The sequence below is a fragment of the Phyllostomus hastatus genome, unplaced genomic scaffold (genome assembly GCF_019186645.2).
Source record: "Phyllostomus hastatus isolate PE091 unplaced genomic scaffold, TTU_PhHast_1.1 phas_scaffold_501, whole genome shotgun sequence".
Taxonomy (NCBI): Eukaryota; Metazoa; Chordata; class Mammalia; order Chiroptera; family Phyllostomidae; genus Phyllostomus; species Phyllostomus hastatus.
Window position 1 is genome coordinate 49,790,296 of NW_025334033.1, and position 22,033 is coordinate 49,812,328.

General features: G+C 39.3%; 1 protein-coding gene across 1 annotated transcript in view; it reads left to right on the plus strand.

Moving 5' to 3' along the window:
- The window catches only part of PSEN1 (presenilin 1), a 60,571-nt gene that overhangs the window by 21,873 nt on the left and 16,665 nt on the right, over positions 1–22,033 (plus strand). Inside the window, exons 4-7 of the mRNA XM_045822242.1 lie at positions 5,428–5,681; positions 9,026–9,167; positions 17,938–18,005; positions 19,916–20,136. Of these exons, the coding sequence (XP_045678198.1) occupies positions 5,428–5,681; positions 9,026–9,167; positions 17,938–18,005; positions 19,916–20,136 (685 nt within the window). The remainder of the gene's footprint in view (positions 1–5,427; positions 5,682–9,025; positions 9,168–17,937; positions 18,006–19,915; positions 20,137–22,033) is intronic.

The following is a 22,033-nucleotide window of genomic DNA, read 5'->3' on the forward strand; positions in this document are numbered from 1 at the left end:
AATAAGAGAAATAGATGTTAAAATTACATGGAGATCCCATGTTTCACCTATCAGATTCATAAAAATTCAAGCATTTCATAGCTTGTTGTTTTGACAGGGCTTGTTAAAATAGGCACTCTTCTGTGTTGCTGAATTGTTAAACTAGTACAACCCATAGGGAGGGTGATTTGGCAATATATGTCAATATCTCAACTGCATGTGTACTTTGACCCAGTAATTTTCCTTCAGGGAATTTATCCTACAAATATGTCCCCACACATGTATAACTTAATAGGGGGCATTCCAACTGCAGCAGTGTTTGTAATGGCAAGAAGTTCAAAGCAAGTTAAATGTCAGCCATTAGGGGATTGGCCTAATTAATGGAATATCATACTCTGGCTATATGGCTGATAAAAAAAATTTTTTTTAAGAAGAAGGATAGGCTTTGTGTACTAATGCATTTAAAAAATCTTTAAGATACACAGTTAAGCAAAGGAAGCAAAGTGCAGGACGGTGCATCTGTTTTGCAAAGGGGAATGAGAATACGTATTTGTAATTGCTTGTATGTCCATGAAGAAATGGATAGAAGTGGCAGAGAACAGGGACAGTGGTAACCTGGAAGATTAAAAGCTAAGTAGATAGTTAAATGAGAGCCTTTTTACCATTCACTTTTTTAATGCTCAGATTTTAGAACCATGTGCATGTTTTACCTGTTTAAATAAATAAATAAATAAATTGTGCCCTGGCCAGTGTGACTCGCTTGTTTGGAGCCTCATCCCATGGACCAAAGGGTCGTTCGATTCCTGGTCAGGGCACAAGCCTAGGTTGCAGGTTCGGTTCCCAGTCAGGGTTCATGCCCGAGGCCACCAGTCGATGCTTCTCTCTCACATCAATATTTCTTTTCCCCTCTCTCTCCCTCCCTTCCCCTCTCTCTAAAGTCAGTGGGCCTGTCCTTAAGTGAAGATAAATAAGTAGATGAATAAGTTGTACTTTTAAAAAAGACATTAAAACATAGTTTTAAAAATAGTATCCACCCCTGGCTTGTGTGGCTCAGTGGATTGAGGACCAGCCTGCAAGCTGAAGGATCACAGGTTCAATTCCCAGCCAGGGTCTATGCCTGGGTTGCAGGCCAATGTTTAAAAAAAAAAACCCAACTATCCAAAGTACTATAAAGAGAAAGTGTGTGTGTGTGTGTGTGTGTGTGTGTGTGTGTGAGAGAGAGAGAGAGAGAGAGAGAGAGAGAGAGAGAGAGAGAAACAGTGCTTTAGTTTCCCACGCTGGCTTCAGGGGTGGGACAGGGTGGGGTCAGCTAATGTTCCTTACAAACCAGAACAGCCAGTTGAGTAATATCATTGAGCATATTATGATTGCGTCTTTCATGCTAGACTTACTCATTTAAATCTTTTGTGTAGCCTGATGGGTCAGCTGTATGCCATAGAAAGAATACAAATTTTGAAGTAAGAAACTTGCATTTGACTCTTGCCTCTGCTGTTTTGTGGTGTGAGGTTTTGGACAAGTTCCTACCAACACCTCTCAACGTTTGAAAAGAATGATTGAGCCCTGGCTGGTGTAGCTCAGTGGATTGAGCACGGGCTGCGAACCAAAGTGTCGTAGGTTCGACTCCCAGTCAGGGTACATGCCTGGGTTGCAGGCCATGACCCCCAGCAACCGCACATTGATGTCTCTCTCTCTCTCTCCCTCCCTCCCTTCCCTCTCTAAAAAAATAAATAAATAAAATCTTAAAAAAAAAAGAATGATTGGGATACATGCCAGTGCTTTGTAAGTTGGCAAATACCGTATAAAGAGAGTTATTATTACTTGTATTTTAGTTTGCTTTGAGCATGAATTGGCGCATCAAGTTGGTCATAATTGTGTGGCTGAATATTAGTCACAAACATAACAACCTCAGCACAAGGCGTAGAAAATCAAAGTGTGACTTCCCTCCACTCGCCTGCCCCGCTGCTGTCTGTTACACCATGTCTCTGCCTCCAGATCCCCCCTTCCTCTTAACAACTTCTTTCCTCCTGAACTTGGGCCACTCCAGTGGCTTGTATTCAGCAAAAATTATCTTTTCTGGTAAGTGGTGTATATATTTCTACCTTATGCGCTTTGGAATTATTTCCTTTCTGTTCCTCATAGAGTTTGAGTCTTCATAAATATTTTCTCCATGAATTTAGAGAGTGACTTTCTGACCTTCAGGGCGAGGTAAAGGGCTCCAGTGCCCTTATAAAGATGAGGCCTACTCTTTTCTTTCCCTCCGTTGTCCCCTGTGCTGTTCCATCACTTACCATCTCCCTGTCTTGTAATGTCAGTCTCTTCCTGAACCCTAACTCTGTATTCTGACCCGACAAGTATGTGAAGTCTCTGTCATCCCTAAAATAATTATTTCAATTTTAAATCTTTTCTGTTGTCATATTTTTTTCCACCGAAGAATTATTGCCTTTAATTTCTCAAGTCTTATTCATTCCTCAGTCTGTTGTGATTTATGATCTGACTTCCCTCTTTCCCCTTTTACTTGTATGAAGAGGTTGGTGGACTTCCCTCTGCCAAATTCAGTGGCTTTTTGGCTCTTGTTCTGCCTGACCGTTGATGACACCTTTTTGAAATGTACTCTGCCTTTGGCTTGATATACATTGATTGCTGGATTTTCTTCCCTCTTCCCCTAGTCTCTTTTGCTGGTTTTTCCCCTATCACCTGTTGCTTAAGCTTAGAGGTTACTCATACTTCTTCCTTGTTTGTCATCTATCATCTCAGTAGTTTTCCTTCTACAGTTGGTGTATTGCATTCATGACCAACAAGTTCAGACTGTTCCTATTTTCCATCTATACTCTCTCTCTCTTGAGATTTCATCCACTTCCATAGCTATACAAGCTAATGACTTCCCCCAACTCTCTTCTGCACTTGAAATTCTTGTTAGCTGCCTTTGGACTTTCTTGCCTGGTTGCAGGTACTTTGCATTTTCCTGTCTCCCAAACTAACACCTCTCTCCTCTCCCCCAGCGTGCTCATCTCCTGTGTTCCCAATCTCTCTCATCTCCTGTGTCCCAATCTCTATCAGCGTCAGCACCACCTTCCTAGTCTCTCATGCTGGAAACCTCCAGAGTCATCCTCACCTCCTTCCTGACCATTCACAAAGCCCTGTCACTTCGGCTTCTGAATATGCCTCATACATCTCCTGTTTTCTATCTCCACTCCGTGAAGTTTCTCACAAATGAAAGATAATCTGGTGTGCCTCTTCCTCAGACTTGACATTTTTTAATGACTTTCTGTTGCCTACAGAACAAAGTCTAAAGCCCTTTGTTCTCTCGGCAATAGGAAGATCCTTTACAACCTGTTGCTAACCTTCTTCCTTTCCACCAGCCCTGACAGCCCTGTCCCCCAGCCCCCTCCGCCATAGTCACAGGTTTGCTCCGCGTCACTTGCACGTGTCTGTGCCACAGGTCATGTTGTCTCTGCCTGGAGCCCGTTTACCTTACCATCACTCTGGAAGGTTCTGCTCAAGAATCATATCTTTTATGTTGCCGGTCTCTACTACACAAAATTGTAGTCCTGTAGCACTTTGTTGATGTCTCTAATATATTTATTCTATTTTAAAACTAACTTATAAACTGCTTTTTAAAAATTTTTATTTATTTATTTTTAGAGAAAAGGGGAAGGGAGGGAGAAAGAGAAGGAGAGATACGTAGATGTGTGAGAGAGACATTGATCAGTTGCCTTACACATGTGTCCCAACCAGGGATTGGCCTGCAACCCAGGCATGTGCCCTGACCGGGAATCGAACCAGTGACCTTTTGCTTTGTTGGATGACACTCAAGCAACTGAGCCACACCAGTCAGGATTAACTTAAGAACTTCTTAAGGACACATCTACATTGTATTATTTTCTGTATTGCTACAGAAGAGTACCTGGAATATAGAATTTTGATAATTACCTGTGGGGTGAATACATTCAAAATAAAAGAGAACTCAGCTCACAGCCTGCAGAGCTCTCATCTCGTCTTGTGAACCAAAAATTGAGGTGTGAAGAACTTGATTTCTGTGGTCAGGCACACCTGGGTTCACACCCACTCAGTAACACAAGCTGTTGCCGTTTCCTTACCTGTAAAGTGGTGATGATGGGGTGGCTGTGAGAATTAAATGTAAAATGCGTTGTCAGTCCTTGGTACACTATAACAACTTTTTTTAAAAAGATTGATTTATTTACTTTTAGAGAAAGGGTAAGGGAGGGAGAAAGAGGGAGAGAAACATCAGTGTGTGGTTGCCTCTCACGCACCCCAGGCACGTGCCCTGACTGGGAATCCAACTGGCGACCCTTTGGTTTGCAGGCCGGCACTCAATCCACTGAGCCACCCCAGCCAGGGCCATTGTAATAACTTTAAGCTATTATTAGGTGTGTAATGTATTTTTAATGAATAATAGTAATACTCTATAGTAATATTATGAGTTACATCTGTAGCCAAAAACGAGGTACAAGAATGGCCTGTTCTCATATGATCTTTCTAAGAGAACCCTTTCTTAACCACGCTGGTGACATCTTCCCAGCATCAGTGACTGTCAGCCTGTTCTGTTGCCAGTGAGGAGGAAGAAGAGTACCTGTTACCCTTCCCGTTATCTGTTATCGTTATTGTTGTTGTTTGTGCTCTTGGGATTCATTTTACCCTTTCCAGACACTGAGTTTAGATGGGAACAGTGATACCAAGAAGGAAGTTGAGTTTGAAGAATAGGAAAGAAGAAACTCAGGATAAGGATAAAGGTAATAATGTGGCATTTGGATTAAGAGTCTGAGGAAAGTAGAGTCTAAGAAGGGTTCTCCTTCCGTCCCATCACTGACCAAGTGTTACTGTCTGCTGACTGCGTACAGGGCACAGTGGGGATGAGGCAGGGATATCATAATCATTTAAGGCCTAGTTCTCACTGTAAAGATTTTTTAAAATTGAATACTTGAGATCATTGTAGATTTAAGTGCAATTGTAAGAAATAATTACAGAAAGATCCCTTGTACATCACTGTAGGATTTTGTCTTGTTAGTAATGAAAGGAAGATAGTTCGATGTGTAACTGGTATAAAACCACAGGTAGAAAGCACTTCACAACTTTGGAAAAGCTCAGATTACTCTGCTTAAAGCTGCAGCAGATCCAGTTTTCGGGCAAGTGTCAGTTTTAAGCCCAACCTCAAAGGATGAGTGTAATTGTATTAGGTCGGGGATGGCAGGAGAGACCCAGGGGAAAGGGAGGGTCTGCGTTCCTACAGTGAATTTGGTAAATAATCTAGACTTCGTATCTGCACACATATTATAAATTGGTTCTTTCCTACCTCCAGATTTTAGAACTCAAGTAATGATGAGTCTATTGTTAACCCCAGATTGTTACATTTTATGTTTTTGATATAGAATGCCTTGATTCTACTAAGAATCTGACTTACTGACAAGGTTTTTCTTCTTGTGCTTGTAGAATGACGGTAAAGACCGGCATGAGCACGGCAGCGAAAGGCGGAGGCGGGGCAACCCTGAGCCGTTGTCTAATGGAGGACCCCAGGGTAACGCACTGCAGGTGGTGGAACAAGATGAAGAAGAAGATGAGGAGCTGACACTGAAATATGGCGCCAAACATGTGATCATGCTCTTTGTCCCCGTGACTCTCTGTATGGTGGTAGTGGTGGCTACCATCAAATCAGTCAGCTTTTATACCCGGAATGATGGGCAGTTGTATGTATGAGTGTTTTGTTTTATTATTCTCAAGGCCAGTGTAGCTTTCCTTTTACAGCATGTCATCATTACCTTGAAGGCCTCTTCACTGAAGGGCCAGGAAGGCTACAGAGTTCTTCTAGCCAGAGCAGTTGAGAGAGTGAGGGGTTATGTATTACTTGATGCTTTGAGTACAGAGAATGAAAGCTGTAGAATTGTATTTCTTGTGTGGTGTCACTAAGATAGGGCTGATTTGTTTGTAACTGAGCAGGTAAAAGCCTTGAATAGTAACCTTTCCCATCTCAGAGCCTTTAGGCCTGTTGTTCTTTGCCTGGAATGTTCTTTTCTTTTCTAATTTAGGTGGACTAATTCCTATCATCCTTCTCATCTTGACTTAAATGTTAAGGCCAAAGATAACTTCTCTGATCCTCCTAACAAAATTAGGTACTTTCTGGTGTTCTTTCTCACAGCAACTTGTTCTTTTTCACTTGTAACAATATGCAAATGTATATTAATTCACCTTATTTGCTTAATACCTGGTTTCCTTCTGTGCTGCATGTCTTATCAGGGCACTTTGTTTCCAGGACGAGGTATGTAACAAATGCTCAGTGAAAAGAGTTGTTAAATGAAAGGATGAAGATTAATGTAAGCTGCACTAGACTCTTGGGGAACTGTCATGTAGATTTTCTGGTGCTGTTGTTGTCAGCCCTTTGCCACCAAGAAAAATGCCCTGATTCATGTGTCACCCAGTTCTGTCTTTAGGACTCTAGCAGGGCTCAAGCAAATTTTAAATGGACTTTAGAATTTGAAAGTGGCAAGTGGCTGAAACACTGCATGGGGTTCTGAAAGCCAAGCTATTAATCTTTGGGAGAAAGATTGAGACAGTGAGTGACAGACAGACAGTGGCGATAATAGCCAAAAGGGATTGAGGGATATTCTCTGTGTAAGTTAGAGCTAGTTTGGCTACATATTGTAGAACAGGGGTTAGCAAGCCATAGCCCACAGGCCAGATCTGCCTGTCACCTATTTCTGTAAATAAAGCTTTACTGTAATGCAGTCATGTCCATTCTGTTATATATTGTCTCTGCCGCCTTTATGCAGCACTGGCAGAATTGACTGGTTGCAACAGAGAGCATATCGCCCACAAAACTTAAAATATTTACTCTCTAGTTCTTTACAGAAAGTTTGCTGACCCCCATCATTAAAATCAAAACAACTGATTTAAATGATATGGATGTTTAATCTCTCACCCACAGAGTAGTACATGGGTAGTCAGTCCAGATTGGTAGAGTGGCTTCACATTCATCAAGGACTTGGGCTCCTCCTTCTTCCTTAGCTTCTATATCCCAGGTTATTGTGGGTGCTGAAGCCCCAGCCTTTGTTGAGGCAGCAGGAAACAGGAAGGGGTAGGGGACGAAAGGACATAAGACATACCTCTCAGCAGAGTTAACTCCTCTTTTTGGAGTTTACCCAATACATTTGCTTTAAGTACAGAGAATGAAAGCTATAGAATGTATTTCTTGTGTGGTGTCACTAAGATAGGGCTGATTTGTTTGTAATTGAGCAGGTAAAAGCCTTGAATAGTAACCTTTCCCATCTCAGAGCCTTTAGGCCTGTTGTTCTTTGCCTGGAATGTTCTTTTCTTTTCTAATTTAGGTGGACTAATTCCTATCATCCTTCTCATCTTGACTTAAATGTTAAGGCCAAAGATAACTTCTCTGATCCTCCTAACAAAATTAGGTACTTTCTGGTGTTCTTTCTCATAGCAACTTGTTCTTTTTCACTTGTAACAATATGCAAATGTATATTAATTCACCTTATTTACTTAATACCTGGTTTCCTTCTGTGCTGCATGTCTTATCAGGGCACTTTGTTTCCAGGACGAGGTATGTAACAAATGCTCAGTGAAAAGAATTGTTAAATAAAGGATGGAGATTAATGTAAGCTGCACTAGACTCTTGGGGAACTGTCATGTAGATTCTCTGGTGCTGTTGTTGTCAGCCCTTTGCCACCAAGAAAAATGCCCTGATTCATGTGTCACCCAGTTCTGTCTTTAGGACTCTAGCAGGGCTCAAGCAAATTTTAAATGGACTTTAGAATTTGAAAGTGGCAAGTGGCTGAAACACTGCATGGGGTTCTGAAAGCTAAGCTATTAATCTTTGGGAGAAAGATTGAGACAGTGAGTGACAGACAGACAGTGGCGATAATAGCCAAAAGGGATTGAGGGATATTCTCTGTGTAAGTTAGAGCTAGTTTGGCTACATATTGTAGAACAGGGGTTAGCAAGCCATAGCCCACAGGCCAGATCTGCCTGTCACCTATTTCTGTAAATAAAGCTTTACTGTAATGCAGTCATGTCCATTCTGTTATATATTGTCTCTGCCGCCTTTATGCAGCACTGGCAGAATTGACTGGTTGCAACAGAGAGCATATCGCCCACAAAACTTAAAATATTTACTCTCTAGTTCTTTACAGAAAGTTTGCTGACCCCATCATTAAAATCAAAACAACTGATTTAAATGATATGGATGTTTAATCTCTCACCCACAGAGTAGTACAGGGGTAGTCAGTCCAGATTGGTAGAGTGGCTTCACATTCATCAAGGACTTGGGCTCCTCCTTCTTCCTTAGCTTCTATATCCCAGGTTATTGTGGGTGCTGAAGCCCCAGCCTTTGTTGAGACAGCAGGAAGCAGGAAGGAGTAGGGGATGAAAGGACATAAGACATACCTCTCAGTAGAATTAACTCTTAGGAGTTTTACCCAGTACATTTGCTTATATGTAACTTGTTAGCCGTTGCTTAAGTCTAGTGGCCACACCTGACTGTAATGGAGTTAGAAACTAAGTGTTGGCCGGAACATTGGCACCGAGAATAAAAGTATTTTATGCTAATGAGAAATAAGGGGAGGGTAGATGGGTGACATTATCTCTAGACAACACCAGTTGCAGTCACCCTGAAGTTGAAAGAGAATAATTATAAACCATATTACCATCCTCTGACAATCTCAGCCTAGGTAGTTTGCATTGTAGATTCTAGTTCTTTCGTAAATCACTAATAATCTGTGCAGAAAGAATATTCAGTGAGGTAATTATTTCAGTATATAGTATCCACTAGATGGAGCCATTTGTCTGGCTCACAACTCTCCATATTTTAGAATTGTACTCTTATTTTGAAGCACTTATTGTAGACATCTAATAGCTGTTTTCTTGGGTTAAAAATTATTGGCTGGAGTAATGAGATGGACAGAAGTGACATAAGATATTAGTTGAATCAAGGAAAGAAAACTTGTGTTGGAGAGAGTATGTGGTTTGGGGTATACATCCAATTAGCACTTACCCGGGGCTTTTGCATTTTGTTTCATTATAGGATTTATACTCCGTTCACAGAAGACACCGAGACTGTGGGCCAGAGAGCCCTGCACTCGATCCTGAATGCTGCCATCATGATCAGTGTCATTGTTGTCATGACCATTCTCCTGGTGGCTCTGTACAAATATAGGTGCTACAAGGTGAGCGGGCATGAGGGACAGAGCTTTACTTTCCACTGTGTTCTTCTCGTTAAGATTTTATTTATTTATTTTTAGAGAGGGGGAAGGAGGGAGAAAGAGGCAGAGAAACATCACTGTGCTCTTGCACACCCCCAGCCAGAGACCTGGCCTGCAACCCAGGCACGTGCCCTGACTGGGAATCGAACCAGGAGCCTTTCAGTTTGTGGGACAGTGCTCAACCTACTGAGCCACACCAGCCAGGGCTCCACTTTGTTCTCTTTATGATTGGGTTTTTCTGTCATATACCTTACTTGGTATAGGGAAAAAAAGTTTTATATTCCAGAACTAAGTTAATTTTTAGTTTTCTCCCCTCATTGTGGAATATTTGAAAAATACAAAAAGGCCTAAATGGAAAACAAATGTTTTCATATCACAATCTAAATGGTTTTAACATTTTAATTTGTGGTATATATGAGACATTCGAAAGAAATACATCCTAAGACCTTTGGGATTCCATCATTCACAAATAGTGTTATGGGATTCATATTTTCATACTTGAGCAGAAAACAATAAAGCCACCTTCAGGTGCTGGTTTAAGTTCATTGGTGATTAGCTCCATTTCTGCTTCTAAATTGGTGATCATCCATTTCCTCACCGCATCTCCTACAGTAGCGCTAATTCTTCCCTTGGGAAACACAGCAGGGGAGGTTGTGCAGGAAAGACCCAGCTTCTGCTCCCTGCTGCTCCCTAGCTCACTCTCTAGCTAAGTGGTTTACTGCTCAATTTCAGCCACCTGGCACATATTTCAGATTTGCCTCAAAAAAAAAAAAAAGACCATTTATTGTAAGTCATAAACCTTTAGGGTAATTCTCAAGTAAATAAATATTAACTTTCCAAATATCAAAGTCTGTCTATTTTCTTATGGTATTTATTTCTCTGTGTGTGTACATATATGTATATGTATATGTGTACAAAATGTGTGTGTGTGTGTGTATGTGTTTTAAGATTTTATTTCTTTTTAGAGAGAGGGGAAGGGAGGGAGAAAGACAGGGAGAGAAACATCAATCAGCTGCCTCTTGCACACGCCCAACCAGTCACCTGGCTCGCAACTAGGCATGTGCCCTGACAGGAATAGAACCCATGATCTTTCAGTTTGTGATATGACACCCAACCCAATGAGCCACACCAGTCAGGGTTGTTGTTTTTTTTTTTTTTACATGGATGATATAAAATACAATTAGTATGTGTCCTGTCTTCACTTTTACTTTTGCATAAACATTTTTCCGTATTATAAATACTTAGAAAATATGTCTGATCACTATATAATATTTACCTCAGTGAGTGCATTGTAATGTATTTTCCTCATTTAAGGTGTTTGCAGTTTTTCAGTATTCTAAAAAAATGTCTTTATGCATAGAGCTTTTTCAGTTTTTCAAATTGTTTTCTTAGGGTAAAATTCCAGACACAGAATTTTTGGGCAAATTATCTTCATATCTTGGTATGCAAAATTTCCTTTTCTAAATCATACTATTAATTTGTACTTAATACTAGTAGTGAATGAGACTCTCTTGCCTTATCCCACCTTCACTAGCATTGAATTTTTTTAAAAATCTGTGCTGATTTTTATAGGTTAAGCAAAATGCCCTGATTTGTGTTTAGTTGATTACTAATAAGCTCAAATACCTTTTCAGTGTTCATAAACTCTAAAACTATGCAGGTTAACCTTGTTTGTTGAACGTTTGAGTGGGTGGAAGTGTTAACCACCCGCAGCCTGACATTAGCGTATGGAGAAGACTGAAGAGGAAATGTGCGTGTGGTGATGACAGGTAGTCATCAACACCTAGCAATGCAGAGAGCGAATGATGTAAACCCATGTAAGAAACGTTCTGCTCCCGCTGTTTACATGCACTCGTATCTTAAATACTTTCCTTGATCCTGTTTTCACCATATAGATTGTCTGCATATAAGCGTTTACCCGCCAGTTTCATTTCTCTGATTGATTGGACTCTCTTTGTTACCTTTATCTGGATTATGTGCTACTTTCACATTTTATTGGGAGTGTGTTTAGGGCCATGTCCCCACCTGCACATCTTGGAGATGGGACTGCAAGTTCATAACAGCTTGAAGAGGTTGCTTTCCTGAGCTGCTTCCTTTCTGTGATCTCCCTGCTACTTTCTGGTTCTTTTGGATTTCCCTTTTTCAGAAAGGTGGACTTTATTTTCCCAGTGTCAGGGCCAAGAAAGGTGAGGACAGAAATACAGCAAGGGCCACTTGCCTTATTACTCTTAGGAAACTACAGCTTCTCCAGTCTGATGGGAAGCTTCCCCTCCCTCTTAAGTTTAAGACTCCTGCTGCCCTCTTTGTCACCACCCCAGGATGATTTGGGGGCTGAGTATGAAAGAATGGAGAAAATGAAAAAAAAAACCAGAAACTGAGATTTTGCCTTCTTGGTGTGTGGAGACCTCTTTCCCTCTTCCTCTCGCCAGAACTAGAGGGCTTCTGCACTTGGTCTCACTGCCTTGCTAAGTAATACCCACTCGGGTTGCGTTGCATCCTGGTGGAGGAGGGTAGTACTAGAGTGAAAGTAGTGACACTAAAATTCACTGTCTACTAGTAAATTCTATTAAAATTCCCTGGTACTTCTAATTCCCCAGCACAACTACCTCTCTTTACTTTTCAGAGTCCTCGTTAGTAGCATGCATTCTATCTAGCCTTTATAGTTGCATATGGTGGGTGAAATGGGCTTTCACTCCTTTTTACCTAGAACCTATCTTGTTATATAAGGTCTGTCCAGAAGGTATCCAGCTATGTAATATGAAAAATAAGAGACTTTTATTGAAGAAGATGTAAGAAGCATTGTACACAGGACAATAACACCTCAGTCCCCTTCAGATTAGGCACCTTGGGATCTCACACAGTTCTCTCAATCACTGTCAGTTGTATTTTCCTGAATCTTATTGACTGTGTGAAATCTCTTCCTTTTCAATGGTGATTTTAGTTTTGGGAAATGCCAGAAATTGCAGGGCACTAAATCCGAGCAGTAAGGGGACTGAGTCACCTAGGTGATTTGATATTTCACCAAAAAACTCTGCATAAGACGTGATGCATGAGTAGGCACATTGTCCTGATGAAGCTGCCATCACCCAGTTGCCCATAGCTGTGGCCTTCTGAATCATCTGAATAGCTTTCAGGGAGGAATGTTCAAACTTAATGCAAAATTTGATGCAGATTTGTTGCTCTACCTGCTCATTTTGAATATGATGGCCACATAGTACATGTGCTCACTCAACAGCATCTACTGCCCCCACTGACTAGTACTGTGACATCACTGTTTACTCATGCACACACATCCATGCAGTTGGCTGCCAGGTTACATCAATGTGGTACACACTGTTCTCCACACTGTTCTTATATTAATAACAGTATTGGTAAATTTTATGTTTCTTTTAGCTGTGTTTCATTTGTATATTTATTTTTTAAATTTTATTTATTTTAGCCCTGGCTGGCGTAGCTCAGTGGATTGAGCATGGGCTGCGAACCAAAGTGTCGCAGGTTTGATTCCCGGTCAAGGTACATGCCTGGGTTGCAGGCCACGATCCCCAGCAACCACACATTGATGTCTCTCTCTCTCTCTCTCTTTCTCCCCCTTTAAAAATAAATAAATAAAATATTTTTAAAAATTTTATTTATTTTTAGAGAGTAGAAGGGAAGGAGAAAAGGAGAGAGTCAGTGTGTGGTTACCTCTTACACGTGCCCGCAACCCAGGCATGTGCCCTGACTGGGAATCGAACAGGCAACCCTTTGGTTCGCAGGCCAGCACTCAATCCAGTGAGCCACACCAGCCAGGGCAAGTTTTGCTTCATTTTAGACCATCTAAAAGGTTCATATTCAGCCAAATTTGTACATTTATTCATTCATTTGTGTTGTTTTGATTTGCTTTTTAATGTTCAAGTCTTAGCAAGCACAGCCATTTCTAAAGTTGTTTGACTGGTTTTGATTCCCAGTATAAAATAAAAGGAACTTTTGAGTCAGAAATTCAGAAACTTGCCAGAACCTATTTGGAAATAAGTCCTTATGATTTGTTATATCAGTGGTTGGTTGTGCAATGTCTGTAAGAAGCACAAGAAGCTAAAAAACCAAACCTTAAAAAGTAGCAGCCAATTATAAATGAGTCAAGGTGCTCTGGCTAGAAATAAATGGTAAAGATTTATTTAAGGGTCTTGCAGTTTGCACACCAGAAACATGACTAGGCAATACCCAGAATGTTCCAAAGAAGAAAGAAAAGCTAAGGGTTCTTATAGTAAAAAGTACATTCTTGAGAAGAATCAATTCTGCATTCTTAGCTTCTGGATTCATCTGAGATTGCAAGTCCCTGGATTAGTGATTTTCAATGAGTGTACCACAAGAATTTTTAAAACATCCAATACCTGACTTTTTAGTCAGGGACAGTGACCTCTTTTTCCTTAGACTGTCAAAAAAAAAATGACAACAGCCAACATAACAGTAGCCATCCAGTGTAAATGAATCTAAATTACATCTATTTTTTGTAAGATTGGCAAAAAATACATTTTTTGGTGTGCCACAGAATTTTAGTAATTAGTTTGTGCCATGAGATGAAAAAGGTTAAAAAATCGCTGCTCTAGAAGACCCGTGGTCTGGATAATGGACGTCAGGTGATCTGGTTCCATGAACATTCTTTCCTTAGTCCTTCGGGGATAATCAGAGGGTTATTCAAGGGTTTGATGTATATCCAGGCATTGATGCAAAACTAGAAAGTTCGAAAGTGTAAGTTCCCCGGCTAATTAAAACAAGAATAGAATCATTTCCTCATGCCTCAACCTACTTGATTTTAGTAATTTAGCAGCTTCACTGTGGTGACTCCATTTTGTTTCTTCACTTCAAAAGGTAGAACACAGAAAAGGCAGTTAATTAATACTTACCATTTGTTGTGTTCCTGGCCTGGATAGTGCAGGGTTTAGAGCAAACACTTGCTCTTCTGCACCAAAGCAGGGTTCTTTCCTTTCAGAGCCCGTAGCACAGGAAATCTGACTAGGGGCTTTTTGCAGGATGAGAAAGACCTGTTTTACACTCTCACGTTCTGGAAAAGGGGGAGATGCTATTTAGTCATCATTCGAAGAGGCTTTGAGTTCAGATAGTAATTCAGAAAAGAATGAAATAAATGACCAATCTAAATAGTAAAACTGTTTTACAACCATTATTACAGGCAAAGGACTAATATTTTTATAATATGTAGATTACTTATAAATCATTAAGAAAATTATGAACATCTTATGAGAAATTTTAAAAATTTCAAGCAGGAAATCTAGATGGTTAGTAGCAAGAACCATATATATATATTTCCTCATTAGGAAAAAATGCATATTAAAATAACAAATTAACATTTCACCTACTGACTTGGTAAAGATTAATCCAGTCTTTTTATTTTTGTGAAGTCACTAAACCAGTACATATCAATAATCAATGATTAGAAAAAGTTTGTAGACTTTGAGTCAGTAATTTTGCTTTCATGATTTATTCCAAAGAAAGAACTAGAAATAGGGAAAAATATTTTCATGCTAGGATATTCATCCTAGCATAAATTATAATTGGAAAGAAAAAGAAACACCACAAATTTATGCATAAGAAAAGTTAAGTTTGGGGATTCATCTATATAAGTAGAATATTAGTGTCATTTAAAAATCATTTTCATGCCCTGACTGGTGTGGCTTAGTGAGTTGGTCATTGTTCTGTAAACCAAAAGGTTATTGGTTCGATTCCCAGTCAGGACACATGCCTGGGTTGCAGGCCAGGTTCCCAGTTAGGGGTGTGTCAGAAGCAGCCAGTCTGTGTTTCTTTCACATTGATGTTCTCTCCTTCTCTTTCTCCCTCCCTTCCCCTCTCTCTAAAAATAAAATCTTAAAAAAAAATTGTAAAAATAATTTTCAAAAAATATTTTGTGGCAGAATATATGTGTAACAAAAAGTAAGTGTGAAAGAGCAGAATGTAAAGCTGTATTATTACTTGATTCTAATTTTGTTAAAAGGTCTTCACACATGCCTACACATGCAAACAGAAAATATGCCTGAATAAAAAATATTAATATTAACTTTGGTTATCATTGGCCAGTGGGAATTGTTTTTTCCTTTTAGTATTTCTATATTTTCTAAATGTTATATGCATATGTTACCTTTACATTTCAGAAAAATGCTGTGTTTTAAAATAAACACCTCTATGTTCCCTTGCTGGAAAAAGAAAAAGTAAAAAGCAATTCTGAAGAAAGATGAGAATTTCTACTTTTTAATGTTTGTTTTAACCCTTCCTTAATGTGGAGCTTAGTATGGAATACCAATATACATCTTCCACTTTTTAAAGCTTTTCTGTCCCATAATATCACATACACTTTTTAGTTTTGTAACTTGGATTATTTCTAAAGCTGAGACTTGTGAGAATGGTTGGGCAGGATGCAAGTGGGCAGATTTCTTTCTGCCCACATTTTATTGTTTTGCAGAGGAAATAGAGTAAAGGCTCCCTTTAGAATATTTTGCTAAAGTTGAAGTATTTAGAGGACAATGGACAGGTGTCTTCAGGTTACTTTGATATGTAGGAAACACGGGAAGAAATGTTACAAAGCAAGTATAGTGAAATGTGAATGTAGACTGTAGGTGGTATATCAGTATTCACTGTAAAAATCTTTAAACTTTGTAGTGTTCAAAAATTTTTATGAGAAAGTATTTGTGGGAGAACACTAGAAATTAACCTTGATCAAGTATTAAGGAAAGAGAGGCAGCAAACATTTTAAAGAAGTCTTTTTTTCCCCCAGAGGAATTCATGATCACAGATCAATTACCTTGAGTGATCAAAACAGGACCACCAGAGAAAATTAACATAAATTCTAGTCACATCTAGACTTTGGTGACTTAGAGCCTGATGATCTGAACTCCTGAATCTGGGGGTCAGGGGAAGGAGATTTAGAAAATAAATGAAGACAAAACAATATTCTTGATTTGGAGAGGTATTTTTTTCTCTCCTTTTTTCAATGTTTGATTTGAAAGTTATTAAGTAGCTTCTTCTGCTGCAAAAGAATAAAATTCATTGAAAGCACAGCAATAATGGATATATGCACCTTGGAATAATTTCACTTTTGATTGGAAATTACTTGGCAATTTATCATGCTTGTCATTCTGTTTTTAAAACCTCCATAATTTTTGGTTGTATAGTAGTTTCCTAAATATACACATTATGTAAAATTACCATTTAAAATGTTCATCTTGTGTAATATATTATAGAAATCAAATTCTGATTCTATTTCTCACATTAACAAGCTATACATGAGTAATAGAGACTAACATTTATATGGAACCCTGAATTCTGAATGACAGTAATGGATTTCTAAGTGTTCCAAAGAATTCGTAATAGTAATACATTCCTAATATGAAATAAAAGTAGAAAGCATTCCAATACTTACTGAAACTTCAGATTCTGCATATTCTTTTATCAAATAGTTATATAGTTTTGAAAGCCTATTTTCCTTGTATAGTTAATGTGTGCCTGCAAAGGTCACCTAATTGAAAATTATTTTCAATTTTATTGAATTTTTATCACTTATTTTATTCAGTTTATTTCAGTAATACTACAAAATTCCTCCACTGATAATATTGCTACTTTATTTTCTTAAGTTACTTTATTGCTGTTCAGTTACAGTTGTCTGCATTTCCCCACCACCACCACTCCTCCCCATCCCAGCCAGTCCTACCTCCCTCCCTTGCTTCCACTTTCTCCATTGGTTTTGTCCATGTGTCCTTTATAGTAGTTCCTGAAAACCCTTCCCCCCACTGTCTCTTCCCCCCTACCCTCTGGCTACTGTTAGATTGTTCTTAATTTCAGTGTCTCTGGTTATATTTTGTTTGCTTTTTTCTTTTGTTGTTAAGTTCCAGTTAAAGGTGAGATCATATGGTATTTGTCCCTCACCACCTGGCTTATTTTCACTTAGTGTAATGCTCTCCAGTTCCATCCATGTTGTCGAAGAGGGCAGGAGCTCCTTCTCTTTTTCTGCTGCGTAGTATTCCATTGTGTAAATATACCATAGTTTTTTGATCCACTCATTTATTGATGGGCACTTAGGTTGCTTCCAGCACTTGGCTGTTATGAATTGTGCTGCTATGAACATTGGGGTGCTTAGGTTCTTTTGGATTGGTGTTTCAGGGCTCTTAGGGTATAATCCCAGCAGTGGAATTGCTGGGTCAAAAGGCAGATCCATTTTTAGTTTTCTGAGGAAATTCCATATTGTTTTCCACGGTGGCTGTACCAGTCTGCATTCCCACTAACAGTGCACTAGGGTTCCCTTTTCTCCACATCCTCTCCAACACTTGTTTGTTGACTTGTTTATGGTGGCCATTCTGACCGGTGTGAAGTGGTATCTCATTGTGGTTTTAATTTGCATCTCTCTGATGGCTGGTGATGCTGAGCATCTTGATAATATTGCTACTTTAAAGTTTAAATGTCAACTGTTGACTCTGTTGATAATTTGGTATTTTAGAATTCATTCTTTTCAAAATTTCACCTAATTCTAAAGGAACAAGTGTCTGTATATGTCTTGCTGAAATTTCTGTTTACTTATAAGTTGTTCAGCTCCAAGGAGTTCTATATAAGAACACACTGAACCCAAAGCCATATGTGTTCGGTCATTTGAAAAGAATAATATATACAGAAATAATATACTATTTTTGAAGTAAGAAATTTGTAATTTTTTAGGGCTATGGGATCTGTTAATTATATTGAAATTCTTTTCTAGGTCATCCATGCCTGGCTTATTATTTCATCTCTATTACTGCTGTTCTTTTTCTCATTCATTTATTTGGGGTAAGTAGCAAAATAATTGGTCTAATTTTTAGAAATTAATTCTCTTTGGGGTCTCTGTTAGTCATTTAAAGCCATGTCTTTTATTGATGAAGTACTCTTTAGTTATAATTGTTTCCATAGACAGGTCATACTTGGTATATATACGTCAAGTTAATATTACCAGTAGGGATATTACCAGTGCTGGAAAAAATCAGGAGGGATACCTGCTGAGGAGTGAGCATTCCCAACTCCAAACTGGACCACCCAGCACCCCAGGGTTCCAGTACCAGGGAGATAAGTCCCCATGACTTCTGGCTGTAAAAAACAGTGGGAGTTGAGGTGGTAGAAGAAATTGCCAGATTCTCAGAAGGCTCCTTTTAAAGGGTTCCTACGGACTTAGGACTTACTGAGACCTACCCTCTGGGATTCAGCACCAAGGCAAAAGCTGAAAGGGCACAAGTGACATACGGGAAGAAAGTGAAGTGACTGGAAACAAGACAAGTGCCAGGAAACAGCTCAGGCAAACCTCCAGCACCCCGGCAGTGGCATTGTCCCCTCTCTAAGCTCTCACCCCGTGCAGAGCCACAAAACTGTGAAATGGGTTTCTCCACCCTGGCAATCACCTAAGACTCCGCCCCACACGATTTACAGGTATGCCCTTCTACAGTAGGCCACGCTACTAAGACAGGGAGTCAAAGCATCTCTATCTAATACACAGGGAGGCTGCCAAATTGAGGAGACCAAGAAATATGGCCCAAATGAAAGATCAGATCAAATCTCCAGAAAAAGAATTAAACAAAAACAGAGATAACCAACCTATCAGATGTAGAGTTCAAAACACTGGTTATCAGGATGCTCAAAGAATTCACTGAGTATGGCAATAGCATAAAAAAGACCCAGGAAGAAATGAAGGTTACACTAAGTGAAACAAAGAAAAATGTACAGGGAATCAACAGTTGAGAGGTTGAAGCTGAGAATCAAATCAATGGTTTGAAACATAAGTAAAACAAAAGCATTCAATCAGAACAAGAAGGAAAAATAATTCAAAAAGAAGATAAACTAAGAAGCCTCTGGAACATCTCCAGATATACCAACATCCAAATCATAGGGATGCCAGCAGAAGAAGAAGAGCAAGAAATTGGAAACTTACTTAAAAAAATAAGGAAAACTTCCCCAATCTGGCGAAGAAAGTAGACTTCCAGGAAGCCCAGAGAGTCCGAAAGAGATTGGATTTAAGGAGGAACACATCAAGGCACAGCATAATTAAAATGCCAAAGGTTAAAGATAAAGAGAATATTAAAAGCAGCAAGAGAAAGGCAGTTAGTTACCTACAAAGGAGATTCCATAAGACTATCAGCTGATTTCTCAAAAGAAACTTTGCAGGCAAGAAGGGGCTGGGAAGAAGTATTCAAAGTGATGAAAAGCAAGGACCTACAACCTAGATTGCTCTATCTACCAAAGCTTTCATTTTAGGATGGAAGGGCAGATAAAATGCTTTCCAGACAAGATAAGGCTAAAGGAGTTCATCATCACCAAACCATAATTATATGGAATGTTAAAAGGACTTATTTAAGAAAAAGAAGATAAAAACTATGAACATTAAAAAGGCAACAAATTCACAACTGTCATCAATTAACTGAATCTAAAAAAACAAACTAAGCAATCAGAATAGGAACAGAATCTTAGATATGGAGATTCTGTGGTACTGGTTTCCCATTTATATGAATGGTAGAGTTTTCTGTTAAAATAACTTTAGGAAAAAAGTGAATTAATTTAAAGAAAAATGTTAAATAACAGCATAGTTGATATAAGATATAAAAATATGAAGATGTGATATGAATATCAAATGTTTGGGAACCCTAGTTCTAAGCAGTGCTTTGATAAAAATTATTGTACATAAATCATATTACATCTCTGTTTAATTTATTTAGGGAAGTGTTTAAAACCTACAACGTTGCCATGGACTATATCACTGTTGCACTCCTGATCTGGAATTTTGGCGTGGTGGGAATGATTGCCATTCATTGGAAAGGCCCTCTGCGACTCCAGCAGGCCTATCTCATCATGATCAGCGCCCTCATGGCCTTGGTGTTTATCAAGTACCTCCCAGAATGGACTGCGTGGCTCATCTTGGCGGTGATTTCAGTATATGGTAAAACCCAAGACGGATGGATACTTTGGTTATCATAGAAAGACCTCACTGGTGTGTTTTCCTTCCCAGTTATCTTGACTTACAAAAACGATAGTGGTTATATCCCACAGGACTTCAGTAAATAATTAATTAGCTATGGTATGTTTTTCATATAAGAATTTCAATTTTTTTGAGGTTAAGTTCTTAAAAAATGTTTTATTACCACTTCCAGTTTAACTCGGTGATAGACTAGTGGAGGGATCCACAGATTTCTGGTCAGAAGACTGAGATTCAAATTCTGTCTCTACTCTGTCCACCTTTATGACCTTAGGAAAGTGACTCAGGCTGTTTGAGCTTCAGTTTCCTCATTGGGAAAATGGGAAGTGTTTCCCAGAGTTGTATAGTAAGAGTTCAGAATATATGTCAAAAAGCACTAGCAGCGTGCTTAACACATAAAATGCTCATTTAATTTTTTTAAAAGTATTTATTTTTAGACAGAGGGGAGAGAAGGGAGAGAGGGAAAGAAACATAAGTGTGTGGTTGCCTCTTGCATGTCCCTTGTTTGGGGACCTGGCTGGCAACCCAGGCATATGCCCTGATTGGGAATCAAACCCACAACCCTTTGGTTTGCAGGCTGGTGCTCAATCCACAGACCCACACCAGCTAGGGCTCATTTAATTTTTAAAATCAAAATCAGGTTACCTGTTTTTTATAAGTCAACTTGAGTAGAATTATTCTTTTCAAAATAAAACTTCTTTGGGTAGTGTGGGATTGAAATTCAGTACCACCCAGTGTCACATGGGTTGTGAACAGTCAGAATGTACCCTAGCCATGAATAACCACAGCGGCTGTACAGATGTGTATTCTGGCTGTTGCCCTGTGTGAAAGCCAAAGAGATCCATTTGTAGAGGCAGTGTGTGGTTCCTGTATTATAACTAGGTAGTACTCTTTCATTCCTATACAGTTGCTTATCAAAATGTCAGGGGACCTATAATAGGAAGCCTCATTATCCCTACTTGATTGACAAAGAAAAAGTCTGTGAAACTAAAATTGGATTGGTTCTGTTCTCATATAAAACTAAAGTCGTATACTATCTATGGCTGACTTTCGTAATGACTTAGGTTGTATACTAGTACTTGATAGTCTGCAGAGTACTCATCAGTTATTCCATAGCTATGATTGAGGATGCCAGTTCTGAACTCAATCTGACCAGCAACTGGTAAACACTGTGTGGTCAGAGATTGTACTGATGTGTTCTGTTCACTGCCTTTTTCAACCACCAATTTGCCTTTACCTTCAGAGGGACGCATAACGTCTTTACCTAACTACTTGTGGGGTACTTCCGCAGTCCCAGCATTGCACATAGTCCTTGCCGGCTACATCTTAACCACATCCAGCTTTCTCCAGAAGCACGGGAATAACGTCACACTGATGATGTCATCCTGTGCAGAGATTCATTGGACTTCCTTTTTGAGGACATACAAATATTCAGGAAGGAGCTCAGAAAAGGGGGGTCCTGCCACTCCAGTTAAATTCCTGAAAATTATTATTATTTGGTAAACTGAGGGCTTCTGCATCTCTGACACTGTCAAAAAATAGCAATTGACCCTCTCTGCACCCACAATGTTAAAACAAGCCCCAATACTATTTATGCATTTTGGGGAATCTGTAGGCATCATATTCGTCACTTACAAATTTTACCTAAACCTTTTCATACTGTTACTCACAAAACGCCCATCTGGGATTGGGGCCTCCCACAGCAAAGGCTCTACAATCTGTCCAAATTGTAATACAACAGCCACTCCCTTGGCGCTCCCTCTCCCTGCCCCCAGAGAGTCGTTTGCTGTAGATGCTTTAGCAACCTCCTCTCGTATCTCCTGAAGTCTCTGGACCATCCATGATGATCATAAATTGATGA